Below are 13431 nucleotides of genomic sequence, written 5' to 3'. Positions count from 1 at the left end.
GGTGTTGCTGCATCGGTTAGACTGAAAGCGTGTGGAGCGTTTCTGTTACGGTCTGCCGTAAAGAGGGAATATCTCTGTTATAGCATATAAAAAAGCAAAACTCCACAGACAGCTTCCTAGATAATACAAGGATATGAGAATGTCTCCTTTAAAATTTATAGCATAAGGAGATTTTTAAATAATTTGAATTATTTTTGTTTCAGAACTTTATTGACTCTACCCAAATACTTAACATGCAAGTAGCAAAATAAAAAAAACCCATTCGATGGCGGAGGGGGCGGCGCGCGGAGGGGCGGGGCGGCTGGTTGGAGATCTTAACCGTCCCGGGGCGTAATAGCGCCTTCTCCCTTACCCCCGCGGTGGCAGAGCTTGTTTCCTCAAAAAGGCGGGCAAGTGGAGAGGCGGTCAGGTGACGGGGCTGTTTCGCGGGCTTTTGCGCTGCGAGGGCCGACGTGAGTGCCGCTATGGCCGACGACGCCAAACCGGATGCGACAACCGTTCAAGTGCTGCGGGACGTGGCCAACCGCCTGCGGATCCATTCTATCAAGGCCACATGTGCCTCCAACTCCGGTCACCCCACTTCGTGCTGCAGCGCAGCCGAGATCATATCCGTTCTGTTTTTCCACACGATGAAGTATAAACAGACAGACCCAGCACACCCTGATAACGACCGTTTCGTTCTCTCGAAGGGCCATGCTGCTCCAATCCTCTATGCCGCTTGGGCGGAGGCGGGCGACATCAGCGAATCGGAGTTGCTGAACTTGAGGAAAATTGACTGTGACTTGGAAGGACATCCCACCCCTAGGCTGACGTTTGTTGATGTGGCCACAGGCTCTCTTGGGCAAGGACTAGGTGCTGCATGTGGCATGGCTTATACTGGCAAGTACTTCGACAAAGCCAGCTACCGGGTGTTTTGCCTTATGGGAGATGGTGAATCCTCTGAAGGCTCTGTCTGGGAGGCTTTGGCCTTTGCTTCCCACTACAATTTGGATAATATTGTGGCAATCTTTGACGTGAACCGCTTGGGACAAAGTGGTGCCTCACCACTGCAACACCGCACAGACATCTATCAGAAGCGCTTGGAAGCCTTTGGGTGGAATACTTACTTAGTGGATGGCCATGATGTGGAGGCCTTGTGCCAAGCATTATGGCAAGCAACTTTAGTGAAGAACAAGCCCACTGCTATAGTTGCCAAGACCTTCAAGGGCCGGGGCATTCCAAACATTGAGGATGAGGAAAATTGGCATGGAAAGCCAATGCCACAAGAAACAGCTGATGCAATTATCAAATTAATTAAGAGCCAGATACAGACCAATAGAAATCTCATACCGAAAGCCCCTGTTGAAGACTCACCGCAAATCAGCATCACGAATATAAAAATGACCTCTCCACCTGCTTACGAATTTGGTGAGAAGATAGCTACTCGGAAAGCATATGGTTTAGCTTTGGCTAAACTGGGCCATGCAAGTGAAAGAGTTATTGTCCTGGATGGTGATACAAAGAGCTCTACCTTTTCTGAGATATTCAAGAAAGAACATCCTGAGCGGTTCATTGAGTGTTTTATTGCTGAACAAAACATGGTAAGTGTGGCACTGGGCTGTGCCACTCGTGGTCGTACCATTGTTTTTGCTAGTACCTTCGCTGCCTTTTTGACCCGAGCGTTTGATCAGATCCGGATGGGAGCCATCTCTCAAACCAACATAAACCTTACTGGTTCTCACTGTGGGGTATCCATTGGTGAAGATGGACCCTCCCAGATGGCCCTGGAGGATCTAGCCATGTTCCGAAGCATTCCCAATTGTACTGTTTTCTATCCAAGTGATGCAATCTCAACAGAGCATGCTGTTTATCTGGCTGCCAATACTAAGGGAATGTGTTTCATTCGGACCAGCCGGCCAGAAACTGCAGTTATTTATACACCACAAGAAAAGTTTGAGATCGGACAGGCCAAGGTTGTCCGTCATAGTGTCAATGATGAGGTCACAGTTATCGGAGCTGGAGTTACTCTGCATGAAGCCTTAGCAGCTGCTGATGATCTTTCTAAACAAGGTATTTTTGTCCGTGTCATTGACCCATTTACCATTAAACCCCTTGATGCTGAGACCATCATCTCCAATGCAAAAGACACAGGTGGCCGGGTTATCACAGTCGAGGATCACTACCGAGAGGGTGGCATTGGAGAAGCTGTATGTGCAGCTGTCTCTGGGGAGCCTGACATCCTTGTTCATCAGTTGGCAGTATCAGGAGTGCCTCGAAGTGGGAAACCAAGTGAATTGCTGGATATGTTTGAAATTAGTGCCAGACACATCATAGCAGCCGTGAAATGTACTTTAATGAACAAAAATAACTGATCTCTTAAAAAGTCAGTCTGTTCCCTTTGGTGTGAAAACACTGGCACTTTACATTACGTTCATGCTTGTTATTACAAAACTATCTTTTAAATCTATGTTGTTATGCTTTTTTCTTTTTAAAAGGAAAGCCAGTTAACTTTCTTCATTCCTAATTCACAAATTCAAATTAACTACCTTTCTGTTAACTACATTCTCATTTTGAATCATCAGAGTAAGCTGTAAAATTTTAAGTAACAGAATAGCAAACAAAACAACTAACTAATACAGTTTTCTGTTAAGACTACAAATAACTGAGTTGGCACAGCCCAGTGCCACACTTATCATGTTTTGTTCAGCATAAGGGTAACAATTTGTTAAATGTGTATAATTTCCTTGCAAGTGAAGAAAATGTGAATGTAACTGCAGGCTTCAATATCCAGATTTTGAAGCACTACCACTACAATACATACTATTTTTCTCAGTTCAGACTTTCATATAATGCCATGCTACCTTAACTGCTGGGGAAGTCAGGGATGCAAGCTCAGTGGCCATCTCCCAGCCTTTACCTATCCCCCATCCCCACCCCCTTTCTTTTTTTTGTTTGATGACATTTCAGTCTGTTTCCATTCCACAATCTGGAAGAGCTGTTAGGTCTAAAGAAAAGGCCTGACCAGACCTTAAAACCAGAACCCAGGTACAAGCAGCCCCAGATTCTTATCAGTGCAGCAGATCTCAGTGGCAGGGCTCCCTCCCCCTGAAGTGGGTGAATACTCCACACTCAAACAGCACAGGGTCTCTCCTCTCCAATGAGAACTGAGGTGTGTGGAGTTGCCATCCATTGACCCTGACCCGAGCAGTTTGGCCTACTCAGGAGATGGGCCCCGATGAGATCTCTGCCCCTTCTCTTTGGGACCCTTTCTGCTAGGTAAGCAATCAAACAGTCATTTGCTGAAAGTTTTTGTTGCACCTGAGGCTGTGTCCCCATGCTGTACTGTGGAGCAACTCGCTCCACATCAACTTCTGGATAAGGTTTGACTGTGTTGCTTTGGAATTTCCTCTGTTGGCCTTCATTTCTCCTCTCTAGTTTAAAGACTATAGAGAGAGCAGTAGCAAAAGTCCTTACGATGTACTGCATTGCTTGCGGTGATTGCTCGATAAAGAGATGAAAATATAACTGGTTCCAGTCTGCACACAGTTTTATGAGGTTCCAGAAATGTTTCATTTTTTCAAATCTTAGGTAAAACTTGTCCTGACTGATTCTGTCCCCTGGTTGCTTAATTTTGTGATGATGCAGTTTTAACGAACCCCATGTTCACTGGTTTAACTCTGGCCTTCTTTTCAAGTCAGACTGCTGACTTGATTCTATTCGTTTACTAAGGATACCAGTTAATGTTAATAAAGCATTTAAAACCAGCTACTTTATTCAGTGTGTGTCTTACATGTGTGATTTGGTTTTTCCCCAATATAATTCTAAATAAGGAAGATGCTTTTATCTAAGCCAGAAGCAGAGAGATACTTGTTCCCCCAATAGAAAAGCTAGAAAAAGGCCTTGGCTGGAGAGGAATAGCTAGAAAACAATGTATGCCCTGGAAAGCCATTCCTTAAGCATTTCCTTAACTTGCAATTATGAGTAAATTATATGGCTGGAGTACAAGAAAAAAGTGTCATGTAAATAAATAAAGACAGGTCTGAGGTTCAAAACTAAATTTACAATTACTCTGAGTGTGTCTGGTGTGTCACACAATAAATTCCTTATTTTCATTGCTTTCATTAAGTGGTCATCAGGATTCTTGGAAACCATGAACAGTTTATCTCAGGAATTGTTGCACTAGAAGGTATGGTAGAGACACAAGAGAATACTAGCCTGGGAATCATAAAAATTGGGAAATACCCATTCTATTACTGCCATTTTTCTCTGAGCTAGTTTCCTCTTTTGTAAAATGCTCTTAAAAAATTTAAGAATTATTTTGCAAAAATAAAAACAGTTCATATAAGATGATTGTAGAAAATTTTGAAAATACAAATAAGCAAAAGAAAAAATGTTTCACCCTACTTGTCTGCCTCACACACACAAATCCATTCAATTGTATTTCAGCATGTGATCTGTAACTATGGATCTTCCAATATAGTCATTCTACTCTGGTAATGTCAATCTAATATTACATACATTCAGGAATGCAGTGCTGTTGAATAACAAGTATCTATCCTCATATTTGTCATACCTTAGAGAAACATAATATTGATGCTGACACATAATAAAATATATAAGATATTAACACAAAATTGCTTGTCATGTGTGTGCATATTGGGGAAGGGCTTCAGCTTTTATTGTTTGTAACATGAATTTGGAATGCAAAGTGGTCTGTATCCAAACAAATGTGCATAGCACCTTTAATAATGATAGATCAGTGTTTTTTTGTTGTTGTTGTTTTACTTTTACATAAACAGCTTCTTCAGAGATCACCAGAAAATATTCTTTTTTGAAGAAGGTTGAGGATGTTCTTAAGAATCTCTCTTGTAAAGGTTCTAGCCCTAAGGTATGAAGCAGTGGCCATAAGCTCCAGAGAGAAAAGATAAGAGGTAACTTATCCCATGTCTACAATTCTTAAGATGGAATCAAATTCAATTGTGTTATACTGAATATTTTCTAGCCTTGAATCTATCCTGAGATCTTTTAATTGTCCATGGAAATCTTAGGTGGGACTTATCCTGACTGATTCTAACCCCTGGCTGCTTAAGTTTTAATGAACAGCATAATCACTGGTTTAACTCTGGTCTTCATTATTTTGCCTAGAAGGTCTTTTAGATTGTCAAAGGAGGCTGATGATATGAAGACAGCTGTGACATTAACAGCTGCCATGTCTATGGCTACACTAGTAAAGGGTGCAGGCAGTCAACTGAGAGTGATACTGGGCATTCAGATGGTTTATGGTTCCCAGGTCATTTCCTGATTTCTATGACTATTAGATGGTAAAAGAAGAAATTAAAAGAGTGAATTTTTATTTTACTTGACTTTATTTAAACACATCATTGGTTTCTAAGCCACCCGGAAGTTCAATTGAGGGACTGATTGGGGAAAAATTTTTTAAAGAAAAAATAAAAGGCTGAATGATTTTGCGTTTAATTTATGTAACAGGATAATGGGCGATACTGATGAGATTTAAGTGTCCCAAAGTTTACTGAACTGTGCAGGAATCATTAAGTTCTCCAGGGCCAATTCAGAGAAGGTCTGCTTTGGAGAGTTGAGAAATATTGAGCTCTTTAGGTGGCCTTTACTATTGTGTAATTTAAAGGAGGTCCTGGGGCCTAACAGTGATAGGTGGGAAGTGTACTGTGATTGGAAAGGAACTATCTCCTCTTATTTTCCCATAGAAGAGGGGAAGGGCAGTGAACTAATTCCCTACACTGACCCTGGTTGGGGAGGGGTTCCCTAAGAGAATTGCTTACAAAGTTTGCACATGATAATACACACAGCCGTACTCATTTGTTTACATATCATCTGTAGCTGTTTTGAAGCTACAATGGTAGAGTTGAGTTGCTGTGACAGACACTATACAGCCCACAAAGCCTAAAATACTTACTATCTACCTTTTTATAGAAAAAAAATGCCCTAGGTAGAGCACTGGGGAGAAATGAGGGTGATTGTAGAGCCAGGTGGAAGGGATAAGGACTGTCCTTGGAGGTCCAAGCCCTAAGAGCATCTCTATGAAATTGCTGGGGATTGAATCATGCCCCCCACAAAAGACAACAAGTCCAAACTCCTGGTGCTGTGGGTGTGAACCCATATGTAAATAGGACTTTTGAAGATACTAAAGAAGATTAGAGGCTCCAGGCTTGCCAAACTAAAGGAGAATAAAAAGAACATGCATCAGAGAAGTTCTGTGTGATGCCTGCTATTAGGGGAAAGCAAAAATGTGTAATCTAACCTAGAAAGGGTCCACCAGCTCTTATAGGAGCTATTTGCTGTTCAATCTCTCATCAAATGAGCTTAACACCTTGTTGAATTTATGGAAACAAGCAAGATCGGCAGTGATATTCGACAGGGATCAGTAATCTCCTATTTGGAGAAACCATTGATTGGGAAGAGGGATAAAGGAAGGATGTAAGAGAAGAGACTGTTCTCTCAGTGAGAACAGTCACTGTTCTCCCCGCTGGAGACAGGGAACTTTGAGATTGTAACTTTAAAGAAAGTGTAGCTAAGCTTTAATACTATAGTGGAGCTGTTTTAATAACTGAAAAGTGATGGAAAATATTATGAAATTGGAGACAACATTAAAGGAGCCTTATATATGAGGGAAAAGGATAGAGGGGATTCAACAGAGTACAGGTGATAGCAGTTAATGGAAAAAAAAAAAAACCTTTTTGTGATTATATACACAGGTTGAGACACCTAAATCAAACCAGCTCTACTAAGGAGAAGAAAAAATCCACTGCACGATAATAAGGAAATATTGAAATAACATTTTTTTCTGTAGCAAGTACTTTAAATAAAAATGATTTGTAATGAGATTAAAACAAAATTTAATTTTTGTTTTCCTCTATCTCTTTAAACAGTATTCAATGTGGATAAACTTAACATGTCTCTGACTGCAAAGTTGGCTAGATCTCAGACTTTTCTGTTCCATTTTAGGTAAAAGAGTCCTATAGCTATTTAAATCATGAACACCCAGTCTGAATTCTTTGGTTAGAATGTGTTCAGCTCTATGCTTTAATCAATGCTTCAATGTTCATTATAAGTAAGATTTTTGCTTCCTTTTACCCAAGCTGCCTGCCCACAGGAAGGGTATGTTGCCTTCATGTTTCAATCCCTTTTCCCTGTTTCTCCAAATTTCTGCTGGAATTTTAGACCAGAAAGAGACAAGTAATTCTTACTTGATTGGGAGGTGAATGTTCCCAGAGTTCAGAAGGTAGTTAAAGCTGATGCATCCTTCTACATGTATCTTTATTGCACATGTGCAAGTATTTCTGAAGTATGCAGCAGTTCGTAACCATGTTACACATTAGAATTAATGCAAACTGTTAGGCCAAAATATGAGAAATATGCAAATATTTATTTGCAAGTAGGCATGAAAGCAGTCATGCAATTTGGTGTTGTAAGCTCAGGGAGCTCCCTACTCTGTATTGTCAGCCACTTCGACAAGAACTGTGGTTAAAAGTTTACTCTAAAATGGGCATAAGTGAGGTAAACTTCAAAATATTTAACAGCCCATATAGCATGCACACCTACCACTAGAAATGAAATTGCTTAGAAATGAAATTGCCTAAAGCCCCCTTGTCTTGCCTCCTAAAACACTCCCATGATTATCCTGGCTGCACCCTGGTAGCACTCCTAACAGTCACCCTAGCACTTGCCTTATCCCACCCAGTTCCTGTTTTTTTTTTTTTTTTTTTTTTTCACTTCTACCTGATTGGTCAGTTCAAACTGGTCAAAATCAGAAAATTCTGGCTACCCCTACCTGCACACGTAGAAAACAACAAAATTCTGACCTAAAGTTACCTATACCTAATTATAATACTAAAATCTCTGCTCCTTGTCATGCTAAGGCTGCCAGTTTTGATCAGGCAATTTAATGAGCAGGTATGATCTCTCACTATGTATGCTCCACATTAACCCTGCCTCTAGAACTGCGTCATCTCATCCTATCCTGCCAACACCCTGTGGGTCATTTTATTCCGGTCCATTCCAAATAACCTGAGAACATAGTGAGAAATATTATAGTTCAGCTTTGAGATTTAATTTATCCATACATCAGGCATTAAGCACTTGTCCCTGTTAAAATCCATTACCCAATACATTTGAGACCCAAATTTATAAGGAATTGATAAACATGTTGATAATTTATGCAATGATAAATATAAATGTAAAAAATTTCCCCAGCTGCAAAAAGAGAAAAAGTCCCACATTATCTCCTGTCTTACTACCTATGTTTGTACAGAGCTTTTTGTAAATTCTTTTCCCCTTTGAGAAGGACCTGTGAGACACTTCTGAAACATAAATATCAAGGAATATAGAGGGGGAAAAAAGAGAAAATATAACAAATGAATATTTGATAGCATTAGCAGTGTGACAAGTTTCTGAAAAAGAAACAAACAGATGGAAGCTAGCACAAGTTTATTCTGCCACCTTAGAATGAGTCAAGCCAACACACATACCTGAAATTTTCTCATCGGTTCAGGAGACTGGGTACTTTGTACATTGAAGAAACAATAGTGTAAACTTACATGGGTGCTTAGATGCAGCTAAACTGATGGCTAGGATTTAATTTTTGTCTCTCAGGCTAAAAGATATTTGACTCTCTAAGGTCAGTCTGCTGTTCTTTTCCTACAGTACCAATGAAGTATTAAAGGCTGCATTTATACACAAAAGGATTGATGGCAGGATTAGGAATGTCAGTGTTGGACCAAGTTAGCTGTCTTTATGAAAATTACTAAGGTATATAATAACCTATTCCTAAAACTCTAAAAGGTGTATCTTTTATTTTATCTTATCACTTGCACTAAATACCCTTCCCCAAACTATATTGATAGCATCTACTCTTTAGGTAAAGGATCAATGCCAAATATATGATAGATGCTAATCATCTAACTCAACGAACTATACAAATCAAATTTATTTATTAGAAATACACAGGTTTGGTTAACTGGTACTTTTAACCTCTTTCTGAACAATGCAGAAATGTTATACTTTAAGTCCATTTTATATCAATCTACCCTCACATAAACCATATTGTTTTCATGTACTTCAATTTCTTCCATATATATTTTTATTTAAAAAATTAAAAAACTGTTTTGATTTATAGTATACAAACAGAAAAGTGAACAAATCATAAGTGCACAACTCAATTTTCATAGTGTTAACACACTTATCTAACTCACACTTAAATCAAGAATTATGACATTACAGCACCTCAAGAAGCCATTTTCTCACCCCCTCCCATGAAATACTCCCTACTTCCTCCTCCAAGTTGAACACTATTTTAACTTCAAACACCATAACTTACCTTTTTTCTGAACTTTATATAAATGGAATCATACAATTGACACTTCACTTGCTCAACACTGTGTTTATGGGATTTTGCATATTCTTATATGTGCTTAATGTTGTATGGTTTGGGCTTATATGTTTAGGTCCATGATCGATTTAGAGTTAATTTTTGTCTATGGCATGAGGTAGGATTCCAACTTCATTCCTTTTCAAGTAGATATCCAATTTTCCCAGCACCGTTTATTGAAGAGTCCATTCTTTTCCCAAATAATGTACTTGGCAACCTTTCCAGTTATCAGTTGGCCCTACATATATGGGTTGATCATCCTGTATTTTTATTTGCTAAAGCTTGCAACCCTCTCCATAATGGTTATACTAATTTATATTCCCACTATCAGAGTATGAAAGTTCAAGTTGCACCACATTCTCATCAATGCTTGGTTTCATCTGTCTTTTTAATTTTAGCCTTTTGGTATATGGCTTTTAAATGGTATTGTATTGTGGCTTTAATTTGCATTTCCTGAATGACTAATGAAGTTGAGTGCCTTCACGTTTATTGGACATGTGAAAGTGCTTGTTCAAGTGTTTAAGTTGTTTGCCTACTTTTTCTATTAGGCTGTTTGGCTTTATGTTATTGATTTTTATGAGTACTTTATATATTCTGAATTTACACACTTTGTTGGAGATACATATTTCAAATATCTTCTTCCACTGTGTACCACCATTTCCACACCATAAGAGTGTCTTTTGATGAGGAGAAGTGTTCATTTTAATGTAGCCCGGTTTATCATTCTTTTCTTCTCTGGTTAGTGCTTATGTTATATCTAAAAAATCTTTGCCTTCCCGAAGATTATTGAAGATATTCTCTTAAGTTTTCTTCTGCAAACTATATATTCTTTATCTTTCACATGTAGACCTACAATCTTCTAGAACTGATTATTTTGTGTGGTGTGAGGTTGGAGACAAAATAGTTTTTTTCCCTTACTAACACAATTGGCATAGCACCATTTAAAAAAATACCATAATACCACACCAGAGTGTTACCCTTCTCATAAATCAGATGACTGTGTATGTGTGGATCTGTTTCTTTCCCATTGATCTATTTGTCTATTAGTGTACATATGCTACACTAATTACCATTATTTTTAGAAGTCTTAATATCCAGTAGTTTAAGTTCTCCATTTCCACCATTTTTTGTTCTTCTTCAAGATTGCCATGGCTATTCTTTGTCCTTTGACTTTCCATAAAAATTTTAGATATAGATTGGCAATTTCCACAAAAATTTGTGGGATTTTGACTTTGATTGCATTGATCCTATAAACAAATTGGGGAGAATTGATCCTTTCACAAAACTGAAGCTTCCATTCCATGAACCTAATATATTCCTCCATTTATTTTGATCCTATTTAATTTATCTCAGCAATGTTACACAATCCTAAGGGGTAGACAATCAGTTTTTCAACAAAAAGCTTGGAGACCTAGCACAGATCCCACATCGGCTGAGCCCTGCATTCACACGTTGGCACCTAGCCTCACAGGAATGCTCGTTCAGAATCTGCAAATGCTCCCAGTAGGTAGGAAAAGTAAGTGGTCCCAAATGCTGCGCTCATATCTTTGAATTTTTTTTTCCCCTAGATAATGGCTAAGTAATTGATACTTCCTTGTAAACTTTCTGGTGTCTCTTAATAGATTTTTAAAATATTTTCTTTCTCTGTCTTCTGTTAAGAAGTTTGATTCTTGCTACCTGATCCAACATTACTGGAAATCACTGATAATATTTAATATGTGAATCTAACTCAATTTTAAAACTTACTTTTATACCTTAACATAACATCCTATTGCATTTGATCCAATAACATATAGATTATATTACCTTTTAATCTTCCATTTAAGAGACCATATTAACAGTTCTTTAGGAAATTAAACTAATGAGTTCTTAAAAAGTAATTTTAGTAAGTTATGTTCACGGTGTTGAAACTGAGTAAATGTATCCTGGGGCATCCTGAAGACTTTCTACGGGGTATGTTGGTATGGAAAATATTAAGCACATCTATTTCCAGATCCTCAAATCCATGCTTTTATTTCTAAAATTGATCTGCCTGAGAATACCCATCATCCTTCCCAATACCCTCTTTCGTAATTGCCCTCTCTCCTACTTTTCAAAAGCAAAGTATACTTTTCATACATCATTAAGGTTATTATCATGTTATGAAAACTTCAAAGTGTCAAACAAAGGAATATTTCAAAACACCAGTTCTGGCCGCATTTCCTTTAGTGAAGTCACCATGACATAGTAGAAAATCATTGTGTCTTTCCTTGCCTTATATTTTTTGGTAAAGGTAAAGCCTAGAATTAGAAAGTTACTTTGGCCTCTATGGGTATGTTCTGAGTTCAAGATATATTATGGATCAGAGTAGTGGCAATGATGGCAAATTTGTTTAACAATTCTTTCCGCACATCCCCCCACTATTGTCAAAGCACTGTCATTGAAACTATCAAGAAGTCTTTGCTGAAACCAGCAAAGCAAAGAACAGTAAGAAATCCTGAAGACGGTAGTACCTGATTTCATCCAGTCATCAGGTATTAATGTCTCTATGCTTTACCTACCTATGGATTTTAGAAATGGACTATTCAAGATTTATGAAAAGCATACAGAGAAATATCCTTCAGCTTTGGAAAACCCTCTGCATGTTCAGCCTCCTCATTAAGAAGGAAACCAGTAGACTCTCATTCATTTGTGTCTATAGAATGAAATTATACTTTGTATGATTTCAAGGCAGAGAAAATTAAAAGTTCCATGTTTACTTCTGTCAGAATAATAGATTGTTTAACATTTTTTCTATTTGTTTAGATTCACAGGAGACATTTTTTCTTGTCTCATGTCAAGATTCCTGGATAATGCCCAGCCATATGCATTTTATCATTTGGGTTTTAGACTCCTGCTTATTGTCACTTTAGACCATTACTTTGTTTATCGTTGATATGCCTTGTTATCTCTCATGGTGCACATTCCTGCTATGTACTTACTAGATTTAGATTAACTTTACCGTGGCATGTTGTAGATTCTACTGTACAAATAGTGCAGTTAGGAGACATCATTAATATACCAGTTTTAAACCTTACATTTCCTTTTGGCCCAATACCTTCTCTTCTTTTAGATGCTAATTTTCACAAAGTCGGTAAAAACTGCTCTCTTAATAGCAAAATATTGTATGTACAGGTGCAGGGCAAAATGTCCTCCTATTGCAATCTAGGTCATGGTGCCCAGAACTTTAAAGAATCGGCTTCATTTAGTCAGAACTAATTTAGCACTCTCAACTTTGACATGCCATTTAATTCCATTGGATATATAAAAATGTGGTATAACAATTTTATTTTAAAAGGCATATTAATAATATGACAGAAGTTACATCCTTCAAAAGAAAAAAATGATATAAACTTAAATTTTCTGGCAGTTTGTGAAGAAAAAAAATTCAAGACAATTGTTTTTTTTTTTTTTTAATTGAGGGCCCATTTGTGCTAGAATCTTAGGGAGAGATAACCAATTGCTGGCCTGAGGGATGACAGCATCCCACAATGATCATCCTATTCCAGCCCAATATTTTGTTTGCTTGCTTTTTTTTTAATATTGAATTTGAATTTGAAAGTCTATAGGCAATTGCATTCTCTCTGCTTCCCTTCCACCTTCTCTACTATCTTAAATCTTATAGTTTTGCAAACTTTTTAATATCAAGCTTCTGGAGGCATTTTATTTGTTATTCAAGTGGCAATTTGTAAGGATTTGTTCTAGTCTGCTAATGCTGCTGGAATGCAAAACACCAGAGATGGATTGGCTTTTATAAAAGGGGGTTTATTTGGCTACACACTTACAGTCTTAAGGCCATAAAGTGTCCAAGGTAACACATCAGTAATCGGGTACTTTCACTGGAGGATGGCCAATGGCGTCTGGAAAACCTCTGTTAGCTGAGAAGGCACATGGCTGGCATCTGCTCCAAAGTTCTGGTTTCAAAATGGCTTCCTCCCAGGACGTTCCTCTCTAGGCTGCAGTTCCTCAAAAATGTCACTCTTAGTTGCACTTGGGATATTTGTCCTCTCTCAGCTTCTCCGGAGCAAGAG

General features: G+C 38.3%; 1 protein-coding gene across 1 annotated transcript; it reads left to right on the top strand.

Moving 5' to 3' along the window:
* Window positions 1-464: 464 nt before the first annotated feature.
* Window positions 465-2351, top strand: TKTL2 (transketolase like 2). The gene has a single exon (XM_037831497.1). It carries the CDS (start codon window positions 465-467, stop codon window positions 2349-2351), a length of 1887 nt encoding a protein of 628 aa, XP_037687425.1.
* Window positions 2352-13431: the final 11080 nt, after the last annotated feature.

The sequence above is a fragment of the Choloepus didactylus genome, chromosome 3 (genome assembly GCF_015220235.1).
Source record: "Choloepus didactylus isolate mChoDid1 chromosome 3, mChoDid1.pri, whole genome shotgun sequence".
Taxonomy (NCBI): Eukaryota; Metazoa; Chordata; class Mammalia; order Pilosa; family Megalonychidae; genus Choloepus; species Choloepus didactylus.
The sequence above is the reverse complement of the archived record's forward strand: the minus strand, read 5'-3'. Positions and strand labels throughout refer to the sequence as shown.

Bases quoted from the DNA above. Each gene is read 5' to 3' on its own strand.
- TKTL2 (XM_037831497.1), top strand. From the start codon at position 465: ATGGCCGACGACGCCAAACCGGATGCGACAACCGTTCAAGTGCTGCGG.